Source organism: Ambystoma mexicanum, chromosome 4q (assembly GCF_040938575.1).
Source record: "Ambystoma mexicanum isolate Mex_15411 chromosome 4q, UKY_AmexF1_1, whole genome shotgun sequence".
Classification (NCBI taxonomy): Eukaryota; Metazoa; Chordata; class Amphibia; order Caudata; family Ambystomatidae; genus Ambystoma; species Ambystoma mexicanum.
In genome coordinates, this window is record NC_090928.1 from 595,602,558 (window position 1) to 595,627,927 (window position 25,370).

At 47.8% G+C, this 25,370-nt stretch overlaps 1 protein-coding gene across 1 annotated transcript in view; it reads right to left on the reverse strand.

Annotated features, from left to right (window-relative positions):
* Positions 1-12,211, reverse strand: part of PNO1 (partner of NOB1 homolog) — a 269,091-nt gene extending 256,880 nt beyond the window's left edge. Inside the window, exon 1 of the mRNA XM_069608144.1 lies at positions 11,920-12,211. Within this exon, the coding sequence (XP_069464245.1) occupies positions 11,920-12,117 (198 nt within the window). The 5' untranslated portion in view covers positions 12,118-12,211. The remainder of the gene's footprint in view (positions 1-11,919) is intronic.
* Positions 12,212-25,370: the final 13,159 nt, after the last annotated feature.

Here is a 25,370-nt window from a genome sequence, read left to right on the forward strand (position 1 = left end):
TACTGAACATACACGTTAAGGCTACAATCCAACCTGATATAAAGGGAAATGCGGGGGTTTTTGTTTCTTTTTACAATCAGAATGTATTCAATATGTCTGCGACAAAGTCATAGAACCATGAGGCACTTGGCTGCAGTGAGCACCAAATAAAGCCCGCCTTCAGTCGCGCCATTTTTTTAAAACATTGACAATGCCAACAGTTTGGGCTTTTGTGTAGGCTTGGGAAAGGCACTTGCCAGGCACAGCCCTAGTGGCATTAATTGGCCATTGATGGTAGCAGGCCCAAAACGATGCGAGTTACCTGGGAATTTAATAGCACAAAACTAAAAATACAACCATCACAATTTGCAGCTGGTGGCAAGACCACAATCTTTAAAAACTGTTTTTTTGACTCGGAACAGACCCTATGCAGAAATTCCATGGCACATGCTCCTATGTGTTTTATCTTTTCAGTGATTGTTTATTAGGGTTGTAAAATCTACTTGACCACTTGCATAGATAAGAAGGTAGAGTGCCATTTGCATTGTACTTCACCTTGCTGGCGGAAATTTGGGTACATTTTAGACTTTTGACATTCACTTTGCAGTAAAAGTCAAATAAACGTTTCACTGTGCTTGGCTTACCTCTGGGTGGCAGTAGTGTGCCAAGTATGAAGTGGGTTTATAGTGACATTCTCCATTTTTATAGAAAACTTTTAAATGGTCACCACAGGTCGAGTGAATTTCTCTTAGTCAATTAGGTAAACTAATTAACTCGACTTGCAGATCTAACAGGATTTTAAGGAATCTGCGAGGCCAACGTGTGTGGTAGATGTGTTGTGTCACTTCTCCCTGCATGAACGTAGACGCAAAATAACGTAGAGGATGTTGGGTGAATGTGATGCATGTATGATTTTTGGAGCTTCAGTCAGAGCCGAGCTGTGAATGCTCAAGGATGGACCGATGGGTGCCTCCCCTTGAACTACTTCAGCAAGAACATCAACAGCAGTGGTCTCAATAGGCCGGTAAAGGAGTCGAAGAGAAGACATTTACACCAGGGCTCAGTGCCAGAAAAGGGTAAGGCAATCCAGCCTCGGAGGGTCATTGCCATTACGATTCTGGGGCTCAAACCTGAGGCGCGACTAGTGTTTTTCTTGGAGGCGGGTGGGTAAAAACTTGCAGCATGCATACAACTCCATTTCTATGATGGCTAAGAATAAGGAGCAGAGGGTGACCAAGCAGGTTAGTGAGACCGAGAGGTGGGAAAAGGCTCACTGGGGGAGAAATGTGGAATGCAGGCTTATAACAGCATTTTTACCATATGTTCCTTGGTACCTCATTTGATGGCACATTCTGACCGGGTGCTAATGAACGAAGAGTGACTGGATGTGATGCAATTGTAAATAAAGCAACATAGTTTACACATCCCAGCTTGTGCTGGTACCGGAATGCGTTTCTGTAATTTATGTTTAAGAGACTTGCGTGCCTGCCCCGGCTCCCTTAGTCCCCCGGAGTCTGGTGAGTGCAGCGGCGTGCATATAGCGTCCTATCCACCTTTCCTGGTGGCATCCGTGGTCCCCCTGCCCCCTTGGTAGCCCATCCGCCTCCCAATCCCTCCCTACATCCATTTCCTTATTCCCCGTCCCTCCCCGCCTCCCGCCCACCCCCTCCCACTGGTCACATCAAGGGGACTTCCATTCATAGCCAATCTCCCCAGGGCAGCCCCTGCCCGGCAGCCCCATCGGCTAAGGACCCCAAGGCAAAGGACGGCCCCCACAGTGACGGTTCCAGGTCGTATCTGCAGGTATCAGCAGGAGAAGCAAGAAGCCACCAACAGGTAAGTGTGGCAAGGGCAGGGACAGAAGCAATTACTTCTCGCCATACTACCCTACCACTCAAAACTCAACACTTCGGATGTGGACCCAATAGCCACTCTTCGATAGTTGAACTTAGAAGCGCATTAGAAGTTGAATTTAAGTGTGCCCAATAGCCTCTCTGTGAAAGTTGAATTTAAATGTGTGCCCAATAAGCCCCTCTTCGATAGTTGAACTTAGAAGCGCATTAGAAGTTGAATTTAAGTGTGCCCAATAGCCTCTCTGTGAAAGTTGAATTTAAATGTGTGCCCAATAAGCCCCTCTTCGATAGTTGAACTTAGAAGCGCATTAGAAGTTGAATTTAAGTGTGCCCAATAGCCTCTCTGTGAAAGTTGAATTTAAATGTGTGCCCAATAAGCTCCTCTGCGATAGTTGAGCTTAGAAGCGCATTAGAAGTTGAATTTAAAGTGTGTCCAATAGCCTCTCTATGAAAGCTGAATTTAAAGTGCTTTTGAAGTTGAATTTAGAATTGTGCCCAATGGCCTCTCTGTAAATGTTGAATTTAGAAGTTGAATTTAGAAGTGTGCCCAATAGCCCCTCTGTGATAGTTGAACTTAAAGTGCATTAGAAGCTGAATTTAGAAGTGTGCCCAAAAGACTCTGTGAAAGTCGAATTAAAAAAAAATGTGCCCAATAGCCTTTCCGTGAAAGTTGAATTTAAAGTGTGCCCAACAGACTCTCTGTGATAGCTGAATTTAGACGTGCATTAGAAGTTGAATTTAGAAGTGTGCCAAATAGCCCCTCTGTGATAGTTGAACTTAAAGTGCATTAGAAGCTGAATTTAGAAGTGTGCCCAATATACTCTGTGAAAGTTGAATATAAAGTGTGCCCAATAGACTCTCTGTGATAGCTGAATTTAGACGTGCATTAGAAGTTGAATTTAGAAGTGTGCCCAATAGCCTCTGTGAACGTTGAATATAAAGTGTGCCCAATAGACCATCGGTGATATTTGAATTTAGACGTGCATTAGAAATTGAATTTAGAACTGTGCCCTTTAACACCCATGTGCAAAGTTGAATTTAGAAGTGCCCAATAGCCTTGCTGTGAAAGTCGGATTTAAAGTGTGCCCAAAAGACTCTCTGTGGTAGTTCAATCTAGAAGTGCATTAGAAGTTGAATTTAGAAATATGCCCTATAACACTCCCGTGCAAAGTTGATTTTATTCTGTGCCCAATAGCCTCTCTGTAAAAGTTGAATTTAGAAGTGCATTACAAGTTGAATGTAGAAGTGTACCCTATAACACCCCTGGGCAAAGTTGAATTTATAAGTGCCCAATAGACGTGCATTAGAAGATGAACTTACCAGTGCGCCCAACAACCTCTCTGTGAAAGTTGAATTTTAAATGTGCCCAATAGACTCACTGTGAAAGTTGAATCTAGAACTGCATCTAGTCGTCTAATAGTTCAAATATCCCACCGTACAAAAATTGAATCTAGAGGTAAACCTAATACCATCTCTGTATACAGTTGAATGCAGAAGTGTTCCTAATGGTACCTAGTAGCTAGCCTAATATAATCTCTGTGCATAGTTAAATCTAGAAGTCTACCAAATAGTACCTAACAGCCTAATATCACCTCTATGGGCAATCGAACCCAGATGTGCACCTAATAATCTAATATCCTCTCTGTGCAAATCGAACTTGGAAGTGAGCCTAAAGGTGTGCCCCCACTGAATCTAAAACCACAATTAGAAAACCCTCCTAAATTCCACCTAAAAGCTCGTACTAATCAGGAGTACACCGACTCCGCAGATTTTATCGGATATGACCACCGTGGACTTCTGCCCCTATCCCCGATCAGCCCCCCGCCCGTCACACCCGGCTCCAATCATTCCTCCTCCTTTCGCATTCCCTGCCATTCACCTCTCCAAACACCAAGCCAGAGGGGCACGATGGCGAACCACCCACCCTAAGACCACTCACCCCCCGAACCCCACCACCGACCAGCCAATGTTAACCATGCCAGCTCCCCTCAAAATCATAACAGGCACACCCGCCCCACAATCATCCACCCCCTGCCTTACCCACAAACCCCTGCCACTTTTCCCCAACCGCACCTCTTCCCCCCTCTAAAGCCTGCACGCCTAGCCCTAGCAAAAACTGAAGCTGCATCCCTCTCCCCCTCTTACCCCTCCACCCTCTCTCACCCCAATCACCACAAAGAAACTTAAGAGGAAACGTACCTGGTCCCCCTCAATCCACCAGCACTCATCGCCTCCCCTGTCTCGACCCACCACCTCATTCCCGCAATCACCTCCTTTCCCTGCGACTTCACCCTTCCTGAAACCCCTCTCCCTCGATTTCTCATCAATTACAACTGAAACTCCTAACCGCCCACACGCCACCCCCAAATCACCCGATCCAAACCCGATCATCCTAACACACGCTGCCACCCAAACCTGCCCGAAGCCCGCCAATTTTTTCTGCTCGCCCACTATTCCCATCGAGTATCACCCAGCCTACCCCTCTCCCTCGCCAGTCCCCACTCTCTCCGCCACCATCCCCTTCCGCTCCAGCTCCGAGACCAACCTTGCCTGCCGATGTGAACTGCATCCTATTTAATGCCTGATCCGTAGCAAAAAACAGACACTGCATCTGTGTTTGACCTCACCGCCTCCGACAAAGCAGACCTGGTCTTCATCACTGAAACTTGGTTCTCTGACGACTTTGCCCCAATCGCTAATGAAGTATCCCCCCCCCCCCCCCCCCGACTACTCCCTCATCCCACTGAACCGTCCCTCAGAGGAGGGGAGTACCATTCGTCTTCAAGTCTCTCTTTCACGCCTTAATCATCGACAACCAACCTTCCATTCCTTCCTGCGAATCTCTCCTTGTTAAACTATCCCTCTCCCCGTCGCTCTCACACAGCTTCCTAATAATCTACAGGCCCCCTGGCTATGATAGAGAATTCGCAAACAACCTCTGCGACACTATTGCCACCCTTCAACTAAACCACCCCAACCTCACACTTCTTGGAGACTAACATATGGCTCGACATTCCCTCCAACCCTATGACACACTCTCTGGTTGACGGTTTAGACGCAATTAACCTCCAACCCCACATAAATGGCCCGACTCACTATAAAGGACACACTCTTGATGCCATCTTCAGCTCCAACACCCGGATTCATTTAAACCCCACTACCCCCATCATCTGGTCTGATATTTTCATTCTCTTGTTCGCCATTAGCCCACCCGACCCTCCTCCCCGACTTGAATCCGAACCTCCGAATCTACACAAATGCTGGAAAAAACTAACTATCGTCCCAGACCTAGCCGACGCGCTCCTCCAATCTCCACCACCCTCCTGCCAACTCAATAAACAACTAACCCCAGACGCCTTTGACTCATGGCTCAAGGCATCTCTTATGCGGCTCACACCCCCTTGCAAACCCTCAAAGCGTCATGGACTCTTCCCCCAAATGGTTCACTCCCGAGTTGAAGACTACCAAACAACTATATAAATACCTAGAACGCAGATGGCAGAAACACAAAACCCAGGAGAGCAGGGCCACCTTGGCCCGACACCTTTATCAGTACAAGGCCAAAATCCGGAAAGCAAAAAAAACCCACTACAACTCCCGAATCCTAAACTGCAAAAACCCGAGCAAAGAACTCCACAAAATCATCTCGGAATTCACCAACCCGGCCTGCACCACGACCGTCCCGACCCCCTCACAATCACTATGCGACTCACTCTCCCCTCCACTTTTACAACACAGCTCTCGGAAGAACAAATACTCTAGCCACCAAAGTTGCTCTCCTACATCCGCCAGGCAATACTCCCCCCCCCCCCCAATCCGACCTTCCGACCAGCTGCAACCACTACGCAACCAACGTTTGAATCCTTTAGTCCAATATCACCAGAACAATTTCTCAAACAACAATTTCAACCTGCGCAGGAAAACACGCAAGATCCATCATAAATGCCTCCCTTTCCTCCGGTATCTTTCCCGACGCATTCAAAATGGTTCATGTCAAACCTCCAATTAAAAAACCTACCCTCGACCCTCTCGAGCCCAAAAACTACCGCCCCATCTCAAACACCAGGCTCCTTGCCAAACTCATTGACCGAACCGCCTACTCCCAACTAAATGCCTTTGTCGAAGCCAACAATCTCCTAGACCCCGCACAATCAGGTTTCAGAGCCCGTCACGGAATTGAAGCCACCCTGACCTCAATCTGGGATGACCTTAAGATGACAGCAGATTCAGCGGGATGCGCCGCACTAATCCTTCTGGATCTATCCACCGCCTTTGACACAATCAATCACGCAATCTTCCTAGACCGCCTCCACTCCCTAGGAATTCGTGGAACCGCTCTTAAATGGATAGCTTCATTCCTCAAAGATAGGCACCAAATAACGATACTCTCGACCTATACCTCCCAAGCCCGACCGGTCGCCACGGGAGTCCCACAAGGAGCATGCCTATCCGCCCTCCTGTTCAATCTCTACCCGATCACCCTCCCACCAATAACTCGAAACCCAACTCCCGACATGACCTGGCATTCTGCCTCCATGACATAGAACTCTGGATGACCCAAAGCCACCTCCTGTTAAACCCCTCCAAAACTGAAATCATGGTTTGCGGCAACCACAAACTTCTTCCGCACCCACTACCCTGGCCACCCGCCATGGGCAACTCACCGACCCCCTCCAACTCAGTGAAAAATCTTGGATGCACCCTTCACTCGGACCTAACACTCTCGCGCCCAGTCAACAATGTCACAAAGTCCTGCCACTACCACCTTAAAACCCTTAGGCGCATCTTTCCATAACGCTCATTTCCCAACAGACTCTCTGCGGTCCAATCAATTGTTATATCAAGACTAGACTACGCAAACCCCCTATACCTTGGAATTCACACCTACCAACTGAATAAACTCCAAAGGGCACAAAACGCGGCGGCCAAAATGCTACTTGCGCTCGGTCCAAGAGACCACGTCTCCCCAGCCCTTAAGACACTGCACTGGCTTCCTGTAGCCCGTAGAGTGGCTTTCAAATCCTTATGCCTCTCCCATCGAGCACTGCATAAAACTGGACCTCAATATCTTCAAGACAAACTAAAACCTTATCATCCCACTCGCACCCTAAGATCAAGCTCAGCCGGCCTCCTAGTAATTCCTAAGACAAACTCAGTCAGGCTAGGCGGATCGTCATTCTCAGCCCTGGCCCCAACCCTGTGGAACTCTCTCCCAACCCAACATCCGCCTAACTGAGGATTTAGCGTCCTTCCGCAAACTACTGAAAACCTGGCTATTCCCCTAAAACCAACAAGTTTTCCAAACTAACAGCATCACAATGACACCGACCCAGCAAACTACCTGATGCGAGAAATTGACAGCTAATAAACTCGAATGTAATCTAGAAAGACAAACAGAAATAAACGAGTAAAGTTGATCAAAACAGTGAAGTGGATAATATGAATAAATCATTGGGAAAATAAAGAGATCTAAACTGCTGAAATGTACATACTGAATGAGGAAGAACGAAGTGAATGGCGTGGATGAAATAGTTAGAATGGATGAAGCATATAGAACTGATGAATGCACTGAGTGGAAGAGTGCATGAGTGGAAGAACACGACTAGATCAAGTGAATATAGAGATCGGATGAGTATACAGAATAGATGAACATACGAAACAGGATGAGTGTGTAGAGCGGCTAGGTGTATAGAGCGGACAAGTGTGTAAAGCCGATGAGTGCGTAAATACAGAGAAGCGAATAGAACGCAGGAGTGTATAGAACTGATGACTATACAGAACGGACGAACATATAGACCGGACGAACGTTGGAATCCGGACGAGTATGCAGAGCGGAGTGTGCAGAGCGGATGAGAGAAACGCCTGATCTCGAACACCTGAAACGAATAAAAGTGCATAGAACGGACTTGATCGCATAGAATTGCGTGACATACGTGATTTGCCTTGGAATGCAGGGAACATTTGAAAGAGCATACATCCCATCATACCACACCACACGCTTGCTCTCCTCTTGACACCACCACTCAACTAGAACACAGAGATACAATGACACCATTCGGTACAACTGTTCTCATATCAACATCTGGCGCTCACTCCCCATCACGCTATGTAAACACTGCTGGTTAAACACAACCCAGCCAGGCGTTCTCCTCAGGCCTAACGCAGCCACACTCGGTCTGGATTAATCCTGCCAGAGCGAACACATACTCCTGATCTCAACCACCACACCTACCGCTATGAAGCAGCTACTACACGAATTCCGCACCAGCTGCACACATACCTGGTGCGCACACGCACCTTTGGACTCTCTACTGACTCGAACTTCGGTTCCCAAGGGCGTTGAACCTACCAGCGCCTTCAGACCATACCAATGGTATATAAGGTGCTATATAAATGCAAAATAACATAACATACGAAATTGAGAAGCACTTACGGTAACCAATATAATTATCTCAATCACTGTTACAAATGAGGAAATGGCCATGGACTGTGAGCATGTCAGATTTGCTTTAACTACCTCACACCGGATTCACAATGCCTTAAATTACAGCAAATCTTGCTAACATATTGTTGCATCACTTCAAAAAAAGGTATGTGTCAGTGTAGCAGAAACAGAACACGGTCAATAGTGTACAGTGTTGGTGCAAAAGCCAACATGTATTTGCCAACCACTGCCATCACAGATCCAAGCACTACCAAATAGTTATTCGGTATTGCCAAGATCTTCTCTCACGTAGTACGACAGTTATTGCCATGAAAAGCATAAGTAGTCAAACCGTTGCCAGGTACTCCCCAACCAAAGCACATGCATTCACGATTCATCCTGCTTGGTCTAAAATGTGATTGTATTATTACAACATACTTCCAGAGGGAAGATGCCTACTGAAGCATGGTTTTGTGGGGGGAAATGGGCATGAATTCACATAGGGATTTGCAAGGCCAGTTCAGTGGGTGGGTACTGTAATGTGCCCTATGTATAGATTGTGTTCCATCTTTTTCTGGAAGGGGGAGTGCAGGTATGGCACCAAGGATCCTTTGCCTATATGAAGTAGTTGTTGATGAAGAGGCTGCAGAGACTGGTTCCCACTTGTAGCAGTGCCATTAGAATCGCCCACTGCTGTGTTCTCCCCAATCATCTGTACTGCTCAGCTAGAACGCGGGGCTGCATTTTGGTTGGGGGCAGTGAGTCTATGCATGGACTGGATGAGCCAGTCCAAGAGGGATGAGGGAAAAAAAAACAAGCATTCACCATGACATGAATCGCTATGCTCTGCATCGCCTCTTGAAAGCAGTTGTGCTTTGCACACCCACTCCTGTTGCCTTGCTGTTGTGCCCCAGGGCTATGTGCTGCTTCTCCTGGTCGATCTGCTCACTGCTTCTGATCTGCTAACCTGCTCTCCAGATTTTGGAGGTTTTGTCCGTCACAGGCTTTTTACTGTAACTTTCTAGGGGTTCATCCTCAAGTACACACAAATGTGCAAATTCTGGGTGAATTGGCTTGGAGGAAGGATCCTTGTTACACCTAAGCAAGGAAAGGAACAAACTGCCACGCTCCCTGTCTGGGACGTTTCACTGTAATTTCATTGCAGAAATAACAGACGTACAATTACAGAGTGCACAAAATATCGAAATGCATTTTACAGTGCACATTGTAAAAACTTTTTTTTTTAAATTAAACGAATTTGAGGGGGGCCTCCTCCCTCTCCTAGTATCCCTCCCCTCTGTCCCAATTTTAAGCTAAATCAGTTTCTTTTTTACACCTAAAACCTACCCCTATAATTATATAATCTTTTCATTATTGCGATATTTTTCTGTTCGGTATTTTGTACCTGCTCTATTATTTCTTGCAATATTTTTCCATCTTTGTAAAATCATTCTTTATTATTTCCTCCTGCAATATTATCACTGGATACCCCACAGCCCAAGAATACCTGCAGGCTGCATCCCCGCTCATGTGCCTAACACACACCACAAGGAGTTCCTCGCTAAATTAATTCAGCTACTATTGGTTTCCACCAGGAACAACTAAGATTCCCTCCTTTTAAGAAAATTGGACCTCACAAAGCAGTGGTGTGCCACCCATCTAAAGATGAGCATTGGCGACTTTCCCTGCCTCAAATCATTTGTCAGACCATTATTCTTCCTACAGCAACTGGCTATCTTTAACTGTTTCTGCCAATTGCCTTTCGGATAAATCAAGTTATGTCCTCAAAACAACAAGTACGTAAACAAGTTATGCACACTAAAATTTTTACATGTAAACCTTGAGGGTGAATCTAAAATTTGCAATAATTATTATGACCCCCTAAAACACTAAATAAGATATCTGACATAAAGCAGTTTCCACGCATTGTGTTTCTTGCCCACTCCTAATGTCAACTTCATGGAATCATACTAGCAAATTTAAGAAAAACCACACTAGCTCCGCCTCTAGGAGATAAAATGCGTGGAAGGGTATGCCGATCCACATTTGATTAGAGGAAAGGGGTGGAGCATAACCCTACTGGGTGAGATTTAGGAGTGTCTGGTGCAATTCATTTCAAACTGGTAGGACACTTTCTCTCCTGTTACTCGTCAATGGGGCTACCATGCATCTGTCCTATCATCCATCCTTTTCAACCTCATCTCCATCCCCAGCACAACTCCTTCACAGCTTCGAGCTGCGTATCATTAATTGCACATACTGTTTCAATAATTGCACAGACCATACACAGTTCATTCTCCCTTTGAAGCACCCACCCCACTCTCTCTGGTCTTCAACCATTGGTCCCACTTTCTCTCCCCCGTACAGTTAGTCACCTGGGCTAGAGGCCAGGACTCTACTCTCAGCCTGAGAGTAAATGATGTTTCCAGCTCGTACTTTTGCCACATAACAACTGCACACAAATTCTCATCTGCCTACATCAAGAGAGCAAAGCCACTCCTCTCTCACTCTTGATTTCATCACAGTTGGATTCTGGCAATGCACGTTACCCCCGATTGTTTTGCAATCCGAAAAAGTGATCTTTCAGGAGTCCTATCCATGTTCCATATATATTTCAATGGCTCAGGACCTCCTTTCCTCCGGCGATCCTGGACAGTTCCTTCTAACGGTATCTCGTTTCACAAGAGTGGCTTTGGCTTTTTTTGTTCTGGCACCCCAACGATGACATGAACCTCCCCTTACGATCTGTTCCACTCAGAATCATCTAGCATTTCACCAGCCCCTGAAGAGGGACACATTCCTACGCAGATTCCTCCGTTTTCTGTCTATGATCTGCAGAGAAGCCTAATGTGGGATGTAATTGCTCTGCTAGTAGAGAAATAAGTGCAAAGCTTTTAAAGACTCCACGCCGAGATACAGTCTAATGCAACTCTACCACGCAGAAAACTCAAAAGGCAGTGAAGGGACTGCAGAAAGCATTTTCAGTGTTTAACAGGAAGAAAAAATAATAGTGTTTACGTTTTAATTCATACGTATGCAAATAATCTTCATTTAATAGTGTGATCATACAAAAGAGACACAACTACAGATATTGACGTCTACGGCCAAAGATACAATTCTCTTCCCAGTCACTCAGGATGTTCATAGGGGGCCGGGAGGGGTAAATATCATTAATTTACACACCACATGGACACCAGCATCCACTGATAAAGAGCATCTACCATAAAGTAAAATAAGCAGCTGTGGGTAGGAAAATTGAAACAAAACGCATCAGTCACATACTCAAGCCAGAATCTATAGGCATTACCACCATAAACACAACTGATGCGTCAGCTTCGAGGGCAAATCAGACTAGACTACAACGTTTCAATTTTGTGGAAGAACACCCTAATGTCACATACATGCAGGCTCCGCTGTCAAATTAAAGTGAGAGTGGGAATCCACTTTCCATTCAACCAGGCAGTCAAAAGCTAGAAGGTGAGGAAAACAAGCAATGTCAACACAGCGAAACACCAAGTGGACATCAGTACAAAATGCAGCATTGTAATCGGTATTGGAGGGCTAGGAAATGAAAACAAAAAGATCGGTAGTGTAACCAAATGAAAACACCAAACTCATTGTGAATGTGCACTGTCCTACTCGCTCGTTCTCCCGGATTCTCACCATTAGTCTCTCCCCGCAGATAGGCGGAAAGTCTGGTCGCTTACAGGGCCGGGGCTCGCTGCTTGTGTCCATGGAGCTTCCCGTATCCAGCTTCCTCTTACGGTTCCCACCGCTCTTCTTGCGGGACACACTGGTGAAACCACCATCGCTGCTTCCGCCGGACACCTCCATGAGCGACGACGCCGCCGCAGGATCCATCCTACAGCATTCACTCGTGCGACCTGCCTAAGTGCTTTGCCTAATCAAAAGAAAGCTAGCTATCCGGCACTAGCCTATAGCTTCAACACCAGCGTGAATCGAGTTGACACAAAAAAGGGACTAACAGTAAAACGTGTAGTGCCTTCGATAAAGTGAAAATGAACGGCTTGCCGAGAGATTCCGTGAGAAAGTCACTAAAACGCAGGAAAAGCACGGAAGCTCCGACATATTTTCAAACAAGTAATATATAAATTATGTAGAAAGGTAAGACAATTTGTTTAACACAGTCTATGTTTTCACCTAAATATGCAAATTACAAATGGGTGGTCAGATCCTCGATCAATTTATTTATTTATTCATCAGATTAGAAAAAGTAAAGAATTTTTCTTTATCCAAGCTTAATCAGCCCCTGCCGCGGTCATCTGATTGGAAATGTAAGAACATACTTTGTACTAAGATGTCCGCCGCGCCCGTCAGCACAGTGCTGAGCTTGGTCTACATTTACATGGATGCCAACTTTTCAGTGTTCTGTTCCTCCCTCCAGGAGGTATCTGCTGCAATCCCCAGTTCAAGTGGTCCTGTCCCTTGGATAGGGACCACCAACTCTGCCTGCTTGGCTTTGAGAGAACATTGGCGAGCTTTGTGAATAAGATGTTTAGCAGGCGCAGAGGAAGTAGGGGGAAGGTGAAGATGGGAAAGTAGAATGCTGAGGAAAAAAAGCTCAGCAGGTTAGGCGACTGTTGCTGAAATGTTATATGTTTATACCTGCCTGAAAATCCATTGGCTTTTTTTTCAAATTCTTACTGTAAAATGTGCTGTAAAATGGGTTTTTTCTGTTATGTCCTGTGGCTCCTCCCAGTGCTTGTGCAAACGTCATGTGCTTAGTGACACGTGGTGGACGTGTCACAACAGTCTCAATAAAAGGGGAGCAAAGCTTGAGCTTCCCATGCGTAGTTCCCGAGCAATCTACTGAGTCTCTCGCATGCATTTCTTGGGTGCATTCAAGCGGTGGCTGTGATGTTTGGGCCCAGCTCGGAGGCCGGCCCTGTCAGGTGCAAACAAATGGACACCTACACGTCAGCTCTGGTGTCGGAGTGGGAGACTGCCCTTCACAGGCTTTTTCCCACATCTTTATTTCTTTGTCCACGTGACTCAGGTTGCATGGACATCACATTCCTTTCCAACTTTAGATAAACCAAACAAACAAACAGCAATGGCTTGGCTTCTTGGTAGTGTTCACCACACACAGGCGATCATCCTTGGATACGGGCGTAGATGCCATTCTGGATGTACCCTTGTAGTCGGGTGGATGGTATTAGTCTTCTCCGGAGCAAATATCGTTCATTTCGTTCTTGATGTGGACTGGACGGGCTCTTATCCTTCTCCCTTGGTGATAGGTGTTCTTGGTGTGGGTTGTCTTCCAGTTGGTGTGGATTGTCCTCTTGTTCTCTTTCGGGTGAAGCCCTTGTCACTGAGGGGCGAGCTCTTGCAGGTTCTTGGCTTCCTGGAGATTCTTCCCAGAGGGCTGGATGGGTCCGTTTGAAGTGAGATACATTTCTGGTCACATTCTCGAGCCCTCGTAGGGCAGTGGCGAGCCCATGTTCTCTGTGAGTGATTATCCAGGGGGGGAGAGACTCATAGGGGAGGGGCATCTTCCCTTTTTGCATTTGATTCCTCACAAGTACTGTGTCCCCTACTTGGAATTCGCTTGGGGTCGCTCTCCAGACGTTATCTTCTTTGACGTTATGTTCCTGTATGCGGCGTTCCATTAGTTCGAGGTCCACTGGTGGTGGCTTCCACGAGTGGTGTAGGGATAGGCTTGCCTGAATGGGTACCCCAAACATCAAGGCTGCAGGGCTCAAGTGGGTTGCCGAATGCTGTTTTGCCGGTATGACTGGAGGAACCTCCAAAGTTCGGGTAGCCAGGGGCGTCCCTTATCTTTTGCAATTCTCAATGTTTTGTTGATGGAGGCCATGAGCCTCTCCGCATCCCAGTTTGCTTGAGGCCAGTAGGGGGTGACGTGGAGGTGCTTGATTCCCAGGCATCAACAAATCGTTTAAATTCCTTGCTTGTGAGGGGTGAGCCATTGTCACTTCTTATGGAGTTAGGTATACCATGAATTGAGAACATCTTCTCTAGCGCAGTGATCCCTGATGCAGCATCTGTTGAGTGCACTGGCTCCACTTCGGGGTATCGGGTGTACTCGTGGGCCACCATGAGGTATGCTTCATTGGCAATGGTGCACAAATCGATGCTTATGGTATCCAGCGGCATTCGCTTCTCAGGAAACAGGCAATAGGTTCAGGTCCTGGCTGCCGTGTCGTCACACATGCTGTGCAGGTTTCCATGAGGCGCATTACCTTCTGTTGTATGTTTGACATCCACACACAGGATTTGAGGAATGCTTGTGTCTTTACCACTCCTTGGTGGCCTTAATGTGCCAGTTGGAGAGCTTGTTCGTGGAGTGTGGTTGGCAGTATTATGCGGTGTCCTTTGAGGATGAGGCCTTCAAGGGACACAGACAGTTCATGGCGTATTCCAAACAATGCTTGTGGGTTCTTCCGAACAACTGCTGTGAGGAACATTTTCCACTCTTGCTTTCTTCGCTAGTTGGAGGCAGGGATCTTTATCAGTCTCCTCTGTGATTTCCTCGATTTTCATGGTTTTGGGCTTGGCACATGCTATAACTTGGCACACACGTTCTTCCGTCTCCTTGGCTGCTTCTCGTTCTGTGGTGGTGGCAGGCCAGGGTGTCGCGACAAGACATCTGCAGGGTTGTCAGTTCTGGCCGGATACTGTACCTCAAGATCAAATTGTTGCAGCTGGAGCATCCAGTGTTCAATCCTAGCTGGAGGATGTGGTGCTGACCCTTTGAATATGGGGACCAGCAGCTTGTGCTCTGTCAGCACTTTCACATGATGTACACATGGAAGTGTTTGCATCCCCATATAATCACTAGTGCCCCTTTTTCAATGTGAGCATAGTTCCCAGTCGGGGAGAGCGCTCTGCTCGCAAATGCAATGGGAACTACTGTTCCATCTTTGTCTGTTTGAGTGAAGACTGCCCCAAGCCCTACCGGGCTGGCATCCACAAGTAGTTCTGTGGTACATTTGTGTTCTAAAATGCCATGGTGGCATCACTGGAGAGAGAGTCTTTGATTCCCTGGGAGGCTTTTTCCTGTGTTTCTACCCACTCGCATGTTGTCTTTGTTTTGGTGATGGTGGCCAGGTCAGGGATGAATTGACCACAATATGTCGCCATCCCCAGAAAACTCCTAACCTCTGTTGCTGTAGTTAGGGTTTGCGCGTTTTTGATGTCTTGAACTTTCACTGGGTGGGGTGACACACCCTTCTCGTTGAAGACATAGCCGAAAAAGCTCAGTGTGGACTTCCCAAATTCACACTTTTCTTTGTGCAGCGTTAAACCCGACTCTTCGAGCGTCTGTAAGGTAGCTGCTAGCCGATTGTTGTGTTCTTTTTCGGTTTTGCCATAGACCAATATGTCATCGCTGACATACGTGACTCCTGGAAGATCCTGTAGTACCTTGTGTATCTCATGTTGGAAAACTTCAGCAGCCAAATATATGCCAATGTTAAGACGCCGGTACCTTCTTAGCACTATATGTGAAGAAAATGTTGTTATGTAGCGTGATTCTTTCGCCAGGCGAATTTGATGGTAACCTGACCGTAGGTCAAGTTTGCTGAATACGGTGGCGCCAGTCAGATCCACGATCAGCTCATCTATTGTCTGTGTTATATGTCTTTCTCTCCCTATCGCTGCATTCGGTAGGCGCATGTCGATGCATATGCGCACTGCATGGGGCTGTTTTTGCTTTGCCGTTACTACAATGGGTGAGACCCAAGGGGTGGGGCCCGTGGTCTTTTCAATGATCCGGAGGTCTTCAAGTTTGTTTAGCTCTGCTTCGACCGATGCCCTCATGTGGCAAGGTACTCTCCGATGCCGTACCGCTCGTGGCTCTATTGTGGGGTCAATGTGGAGTTTTATTGACCTTCCTTTGAGGCAACCAATGCCCTTGAACAGTTTCTAGTGCTTTGCTAACAGTTGATCAATCTGTTTGGACTGGACGGCATAATTGAACTGTATGAGTTCCAGTCGTTCTGCTGTTGGGCAGCTGAGCAGAGTCTCTATGCCAGCATCAGCGACATGAATGCAAGTTTTGCAGTCTTTCCCATGATGTTTGAGAACTGTCTTGAAATACCCCACTACGGGTAGTGGCTTTTTTGCAGCCATAAGCATATAGCAGTACGGGTTTCTGCCAAAGGGGAGGGTCTGGGAACAAGCTTGTCATACCTGGTAGTTGGCATGATATTTACAGTGGCCCCTGTGTCGATCATCATCCTCACAGGGATATCTCCTACTGTCACGATGCAGCTGTGACAAGATTTGCTGCCACTGGCTTGCTTGCCGTGCGTGGGATTGACTGCTGATATCATATGGACTGTTTCCCGCCATGTCTCCCGTTGCCTGTTTGCATAGTTTGGAGACTGTTCTCTGCTTGACTGTCTGTCATCGCTGCTGTCACTGTCGGTATCTTCTCCTTCTATTGCTCGAGCTCGACCTTTTCTGGTTTCTCGGGTCTTGTCTGGTTTTCTCCACTGTTGACGATCGTGCTGCTCTAGTTGGCCTGGTGGTGTGTTGCATGGTCTTGCCTCCCTCCTCCAGTCCTGGGTATTTCTCTGATCCTTGGGTCTCGTGGAGGTCGTGCACACTGAGGCGTAGTGGTTTACCTTGCCGCATTTTTAGCAGGTTGTGCTGGATGTCGGCCGGGCAAGGTTCTCCCTTGTGTGGCAGTCCACCACACCATGGGCAGCTCTCTGGTCGTGTTGCTGATATGGCATTAACAGTTGTCATGCTGTTGCGGAGCGTTTCGGAATCCAGAGACAAGCGGCTGATTATTTGCTCTATCTCGGACACGTGTTTGTCTGTTCTTTCCCTAAGTCGTCCCATGGAGAGGATGGTGCCCAGTGGGAAGTCGGTCTCTGATAGGATAGATCTTCTGAGTTATTCTGAAGATGGGCCATGAATTACCTGTTGGATCACAGAAAATTATTAGTTCGGAAAGTCACAGCTGATGGCCATTTCACATAGTCTGCTGTCGAAGTCGATGCCTTCCCGTGGATGTTGCCTAGCCTGGCTCATTTTGAAACTTTCAAAATCAGGGCTGATCTTAGGTTTGAACTTCCTGGGAAGGATGTCTTTCGCCGTCTCATAGTCATCCTCTGTACCTCTGTTTGGGAGAGCATGAACTGTCGGAGGGCCATGGTTCCTAGGTTGAGCATTGTTAGGGAGAATTCTCTGTTTAGGCTGAATTTCCTAACCTAGTGAGTCCCCCAGCAGCTTTGCTAGATTTCTGGAGTTTGTTTTTTTCTCCTGCCAAGAGTGAGTCTCTTTTCCTCACACTCTTGGACATGAGTTGAGGGGTTCCTTTGACTGTTAATGTGCTTTATGGGCTATGGGGTCTTTTACTCCATAGGGTCTCATGTGCTTTTACTATGTGTGTTACACAGCACCCTCAGTGCAGTGACACAGGGGTGTCATAGTGACACCCCACGGGGGGCGTGGCTATTAGGGCCATGTAGGAGGATGCAATCTGGAGGAGCTCCTGAGATCCTGAAATGATCCTGGCAAAATAGTGCATAACAATGTGCCTATGACTGCTGAAAACACACATGTCGATGTGTGAACGGTCTGACTGTGCTTGGTGAACTTTTGGAATGCGTGGGAGGAACGGTGGTGGAGTTTTGTGCGAAAACGATAAGGAGCACCGGAGACAGAAGACAAATCAAAATGGCCGATCACTGACCGGAACAAAGAATGGAGCAGGCCGCAAGATGGTCGGGCGTTAGAAGCTAACTGTGTGCGCAGTTGTAACTTGCGCGGAACGCGGGTCCCTGGAACATGTCTAACAGAACAGTGAGACCGAAGGCCAAGCAGCCCACGCTGGACGACTTTGCTAAGACGTCCCCTGGTCCGGAAAGTTCCAAGAGCAAGGATAAATCGCCCACGGGCGGCATGCCTGCAACGTGTACTAACCAAGAGGTCCTGGCTGCGATTGCGGACTTGAAGGCGACCTTGGAGGCTAAGCTTGAACTGGCCGTAACTGAGTTGAAAAAGGCATTGGACCTTAAGGTCGGTGAGGTGCAAGAGGAGGTGAACTTACTCCGGCAGGACGTCAGGTCCCTGGCGCAGCGCACTGAGACCCTCGAGAAAGAGGTGAGCCCGAACACCGCGGATTGTGCCTCCCATAAGGCCGAATTGCATGCCCTGGTGCAGAGAGTGGGCAACTTGGAGAACAGGGATGAGGACGCGCCCGATGGAATAACATTCGTATCGTGGGCCTGCCAGAAGGATCGGAGGGCCACGATCCCACGGAGTTCATCGAATCTATGCTGTTGCAGGAGATACCCGGAGGAGCCTTATCTCAAGGATTCGCGGTGGAACGTGCGCATAGAGCTCTAACAAGGAGGCCGCCGCCGGGAAACCCACCTAGGCCAGTAATTGCCAGAATCCTTAATTACCGGGACCGGGAGAGGATACTAGAACACTTCCGCAAGGGAGGAACGATTACACGAGGAGCGGCAAACATAACGGCCTACCCGGACTATACCCTGACTGTGCAGCATAGCCGCATGAACTTTGGGACGGTAAAGCGGAGATTGAGAGAGGCGGGCTACAAATACATGTTGCTGTACCCGGCGAAATTGAAGGTTTTTCTTAAACACAAGACTTTGTTTTTCGAGACTCCGGAGGACGCCGGAGGATGGCTCGAAGCGCAGGGATGTCCCCAGGAGCCTGACGCTCGGACGGGAAGAGGAGATGGAGGAGATAAGTAGTGCACGAGGAGGGTGCTACAAGATGGCGCGGAATAGGACTCTGGGACTTGATTATAGTCATTTGAGCGGCCTTAAGCAGAGAAGGTCAGACTTTTGCACAATATATTATGAGCACTGTGACTATTGCTGTATTTAAGGGAGTCTTGCAGAGCGGATCTCTTTACCCCACTTAGTAACTTTAGTTAAGTGGCCATTAGGGCGACTTCACCCTACTGAGCTCTGGGCATTGTTTGGTGCTTGCAGGGGTAGATGTGGGGGTGCCTGAGTTCCAGGGATGGAGCTGGGCAGCAGTTGGGGAGTGTGGTGTTGGGGAAGGGATGGGTAGAGGGTGGGGAGGGAAGAGGGGAGTTTGGGGTGTGTATAGTTATGGGGAGTTCGAGTTTGTACATGAGGCTACAAGAAAAAGCCGGAGGGCTGTATCTGTATCGCGTGGGCAGGTGGGGTTTGCTGCACGGAAGGGAGGAGGATACTTATGAGCTATGGGTGATCTTAAGATCGTAACGTGGAATGTCAGGGGACTCAATAGTTACTTAAAGAGGAACAAGGTCATGATGTATTTGAAAAGACAGAAGATTGATATTGCACTGTTGCAGGAGACACATCTGACTCGGGAAAAGTTGGAACTGGTGGGGAAGAAGTGGAGAGGTATTGTAGTGGGCTCTCCGTATTCTGCCTACGCTAGGGGAGTGTTGGTCTGGGTGGCACCGCACGTTCCGCTCCAACTTACACAAGAGGTGGTGGATACAAAGGGGAGGATGGTCATATTGAAGGCACTGGTGGAAAATAAGGAGGTGTGCATTGTAAACACTTATGCCCCCAATTAAAACACGGCGGCATATTTTAGGACTCTGTGTACCAACCTGGGTGCGTACATGGGTGGGGCGGTTATTTGGGGCTGAACCCCAGGGTAGACAGATCTGATGATAAGATTGATAGGCCCACCCCAGCGGCCAGGGCATTGCAGACACTGCTCGACAACTTCGGGCTGGCAGATGTTTGGAGGCTGAATCATCCTAATGAGGAACAGTATTCGCATTACTCAGCCCCGCAACAACTGCATACAAGACTTGACTATTTTTTTGCCACGCCAGATGTGGTAGAGACCACCCAAATAGAATACAAAGCGAGGGTCCTGTCGGACCACTCGCCTCTGGTCCTGGGATGGCAGTACTGCCGCCCCACAGCGCGGATACCGACGTGGCGCCTCTGGGCTGAGGCGCTCAAGGATCCAGTCTTCAGAGAGGATATCAGGGACGAGATCACACATTATTTTGAAGAGAACGCTGGCAGTGTGGAATCGGCGGGCACTCTCTGGCAAGCCTTTAAGGTGGTATTTCGGGGTTCTGCCATTGCTAAATCAAAGGGCCTGCAGGGAGGGGTCCTAGCGGAGTTAGGGGAAGCTGAGGATGAACGGGAACTCAATAGGGGAGGGGGAGATGCAGAGCCAATACTTAAACTACAGCAGCAGTGTGCGGAACTTTGGGAAATGCTCTGCAACCTCAACTATAAGAAGTATGTTGAGACACAACATGCAGGTGGGAATAAAACGGGCCGTCTCTTGGCGTGGCTATACAAGAGGGAAACCCCTAGGCCCCCGATTAGGACTATAACCAGAGAGGATGGGGAGGTAGCGAACACTCAAGAAGAAGTCAATGAGACATTCTTAGATTACTACAGGGCACTATAGGAGGACAAAGGGGGGGGGCAGCCGAGAGGAGATAAGGGAAACTTTAAGAGATATGGGATTACCTAAGATTAGTGCCAAAGAAAGAGAGGAGCTGGATGCACCGATTACTTTAGAGGAACTGGAGGAGGTCGTGAGGCAGCTGCCCACTAGTAAGACCCCGGGTGCGGACGGGCTCCCTAGCAAATTTTATAAAGCATATAGAGAGGAGGTATTGCCCCCCCCATGCTAGAAATGCTTAATGAATCTTTTGAGGTGGGCCGGTTGCCGGAATCGCTTAGAGAAGCGATAATAATACCGCTCCCTAAGCCCAAAAAACCAGGGCATAGCTGCGGCTCCTATAAGCCCTTGTCAATGCTGAACCAGGATGGCAAGATATTGACGGCGGTCCTGGCTAATAGATTGCGGAGAGTTATTAGTAAATTGATACACCCGGACTAAACAGGTTACGTCCCCAACAGAAATATAACCCACAACCATAGGCGACTCCACCGGGTGATTGAATGGGGGAGCGAGAGCGAGGGTGAAATGGCGGTTGGTACCCTAGATGCAGTCAAAGCTTTCGACTCTGTCACGTGGTCGTGGTTGCTGGAGGCCCTGAAGGAATACGGGATGGGGCCTGGTTATGTTAGGTGGGCGATGTTGCTGTACAGTGAGCCGCTAGCTAGGGTACGTACAGGAGCGGTGATATCCGAGAGGTGGCATCTTAGCAGAGGCACCAGACAAGGGTGCCCCTGGTCCCCGATGTTATATATTCTGGCCCTGGAGCCCCTGGCAGTGTACCTTCAGCAACAATATGACATGATAGGCATTGAGGTAGGGGGAGAGAAACACCTAATATCTCTGTATGCTGACGATTTGCTATTATATTTGAAATATCAGGAGGAGAATCTTCAGTATATTCTGGAGGTAATGGAAAGGTATGCAGAACTGTCTGGCATAGCGGTGAACCCCCAAAAATCGAGCATATTTCCATTGGGTAGCTACAGAGGAACCCCTCCAGAGCGGTTGCCAGTGTTGCCGATACCATGGGCGGTTGGTTCCTTCCGCTACCTCGGCATAGATGTGTATCACAGGGTAGAGGAGGAACATTTGCATAACACCGAGGTGGCGGTGGGAAAAATCCTTACAAACATGAAGTTTTGGGAGAAGTTGCCGTTGGCGATGATGGGACTGGGAGCGATGCTCAAAATGGTGGTTCTGCCCAGGCTTTTACATTTTTTCAGCAATATCCCGTACATGATACCTAAGAAGTTTTTTGCTAAGCTGAATAGTATGTGCAGAGACTTCCTATGGCATGGCACTCGGAATAGAGTGGCGCTATGGAAGTTGCAGAATTTCCATGAAAAGGGAGGTATTAAGCTGCCTAATTTTGAGGCCTATTATATGGCTGGTCAGTTGCAATATGTGGCCAAATGGCTCTCTGACGAGGTAACTCCCGAATTTAGGCTGTTTGTACAGGACTGCACCCCGTTCTACCTGAAGGAAATTATTTGGTTGCCTAGGTCAGACATGAAGGAGCACCCGGGAATGATGTTGATGGGGTGGAAGATGTGGTGTAGAGTATGTCGAATGATGGAGGACCCGTACCCGTGCTCCCCGCAGGTACCGTTGATTGCTTTGGCAGGGGGAGACCAACAACTAAGGATGATAATCAGGACCTACTGGGAGTCGGTCGGGCTGGTTACATTGGGGGATGTCTGGCAAGAGGGAGCCATTAGAGATTTTGAAGGACTAGGGGAAGAGGCGGGCTTGCATAGGGGCCAGTATGTCACGTACCTAAGGCTGGTGCAGAATATTCGTAAAATCTGGCCTGAGACGGTATTGGCGGAGGAACCAGACGCCACCATGGGAACAATATATGACATATCAGAAGGGGGGCATGAGATCTCCAGATTGTATGAAATGGTGATGACCCAGGTTGGGAAGGAATTGACTCATTTGAGGTTAGATTGGGAAATCGAGGTGGGAGCACAGATGGAAGATGGGATGTGGGAGCGTGCTATGGGATACCACAAGAAGGTGGCAAGAAATGCCAGATTACAACAAATACAGTTGTATATAACGCACAGAGCTTACATGACCCCGATGAGAATATTGAAATTTGTAAATGCGTGACGACAAGCGTGCCCAAATTGCGATAAGGAAAATTCTGATATGACCCACATGTTTTGGTCTTGCCCAGTGATTGAGAGTTTCTGGGGAGAAGTGGCGCAAAAACTAGCGGACAAAGGGGTCACGCTCATTATAGATACGGCTTGGGCCTGCCTGTTGGGAGGGTTTCCCAGACCACAGAAACTTAAACATGTTGGGAAATTGAAGGACTTGGCATATGTGCTCGCAAAACGAAGGATTGCCATGGGATGAAAGCAGTGCCATAAGCCACGGGTGGAGGTATGGTGGCGGGAATTACAGAAATGGGCGGAGGCTGAAACGGTGGTATGGCAGGAGGCACGTGGCACATGTGGGGAAGAAGAAGTGGGTACCCTGATGGCATGGAGAGTGTTAATAGCAGGACTGTTTGGAACAATAACGGACTCTGCAGCCTCGGAAAGAGGCGACACCCTGCCACACGCAGCAGATACGGAATGAGAAGGACAAACAAGCTCATGAGGGGGGAGGGATTAGGGGAGCAGTGGTCTTGACTAATTGATGTTCATGTGATTGTTGCAAAAAGCGCTGCCAGTTTGGTTTGTATTGTTTGTTTGTCTCAGAAAATAATAAAAACCGTTTAAAAAAAAAAAGAAAAATAGTGACACCCCACCATAGACTCCATACCCTGGGACTGACTACTGTCTCCCAGGGCATGTAAAGTCACCATTGGCTTTACTAGTCCCAAATTATGAACAGAAACCAGTACAAACCATCATATTGTGGACGTACTGGTCGGGGCAATTCGATTGCCCCGGGGTCTGTTATTCGAGGGGGCACGTCTCCGTCCCCCCAGATCGAGTTTTGGCTGGTGGCAGTGGATACTACTTTTTATATTCGACCGCGAATATATCTCTATGGGATTTTCCCATTGTTCGAGGCTACCAACTTTAATTATTTAATTCCTACAGCCTCGAACATACCGCCAGGTTATTTATTTAATATTAATTCACCGGTTGGTATTTTTTGCCAGAACTCGATTCTAAAATGGCGTTTGTGTTCTCTTCTGTGACTCCAACCCAAGTCGAGCCCTTTGTTCCACTTTTTGGCGGGCTTCTCCACAGAAAAAAAAAAAAAGTGGTACCACTCTGTCTGGGTACCACAGTGGGGTGTGAGAGGGGGTTTAGGCACCCTGGACTGAGTTGCCTTGGCAACTCAAGTCGCACTCTTGTGTGATTGGCCCGGCTCACCACTTAGCATGTTTGATTGATAGCTAGGCTGAATGAATGGGGGTTTCTTGCATAAAAGCAGGGCTTTTGGGACTGGAACTTCAGAAGTCGCCACAGGACCTGAGAATCCTAAGAGGGAGAAGCTGAGCCGACCTGCAACGACGACACCTCCTGTGGAGCCCTGCTGAACCGTCTCACCACTTCCCGACGACAGAGGAGATCTTCTTGCCGGAGATTCTCTTCCCCTTGAGCTGGTGGGGACAACCAGTTCGCTTTCCTTTTCGCCTACCAGGACGTCTAGTGGTCGAATTGCCCGTGACAAGCACCCCAGCAACCGGATAGCCACTTACCACTGAACCGCAAATAAAAGGACCACTCCCTTGAATCGAGAAACTCTGCGGCTGGTTTCTTCCCTGGCAGTACAACGACCCCCTGCTTTCCTCCCCAACGAGATCTTCTCTTCTGCCGGACGAAGCACCAACTCGCAACCGCTGCCAGGAACAACTGCCCCCGCTGGAGTGTTCTCACCATTTCAAGGTACTGTGTCCGCCTGGCCCCCCTTTCTATAGATTGCTGCAAGGTGACAGTAAATCCTTAACCTTCTAAACTGGGCTGGCCTCTTGACCATCTAACTGGTCCCTTTCTTTTGGTCCAACTTCTTTCTGAACCTTTTCGAGACTTTTGTGCACTTTTCAACCGTGTGACCTAGGACACATTTCGTTCTGATCCTCTTAAAGTGGATCCGGCTTTCTGAACTCTAACTTCACGGTTTGATTCTGCCTTCCTCTCTTGCTGTGTTCTTTTGAAAGTGTTGGGATCTGTTTCAATTTATACTCTGCCTTTTTCTCCCCTTTAAACCGAATTATTAGAGTGCCATCTGCGTTAAGCGCTTACCGCTGTCTGAAAATAAGTGGGGCTTTACTTAAGACTTGTCTAATATTCTTTTAAGGGAGTGTATATACTTTAGTAACAGTGTTTTTGAACTTGCTTGAGATTAGTGCCAGTGTGTTTTCTTAGATGTGTTTTTAAATAAATAATTATATATCTTTTACACCAAAGCTCTGGTCAGTGTTTGCTTGTTCTACTGTGTGTACCTGCCCTATTGTGTATGCTCTGTATACTGCCTAACTCTTCTTGAGAGAAGTCTGACTGCTCAGCCACAGCTACCAGGTAAATATGGGTGGTGCAGACTGCTACTAATTGGGTTTACTGCTAACTCCTGTAGTCCTAAACCTTTTGCAGTGGTCCCTAAGGGAACTGCACAGGTTTCTGCCTAACAAGCATGAGGAAAGTTCTTTTCTTTTCCTCGCTGGTGATATCACATGCTTTGATGCTTAGCTCGAATTGCTGGATCCAGAGCTCCCAGCGGAGTCCTGTTTGGGGTCCAAAAGGTTG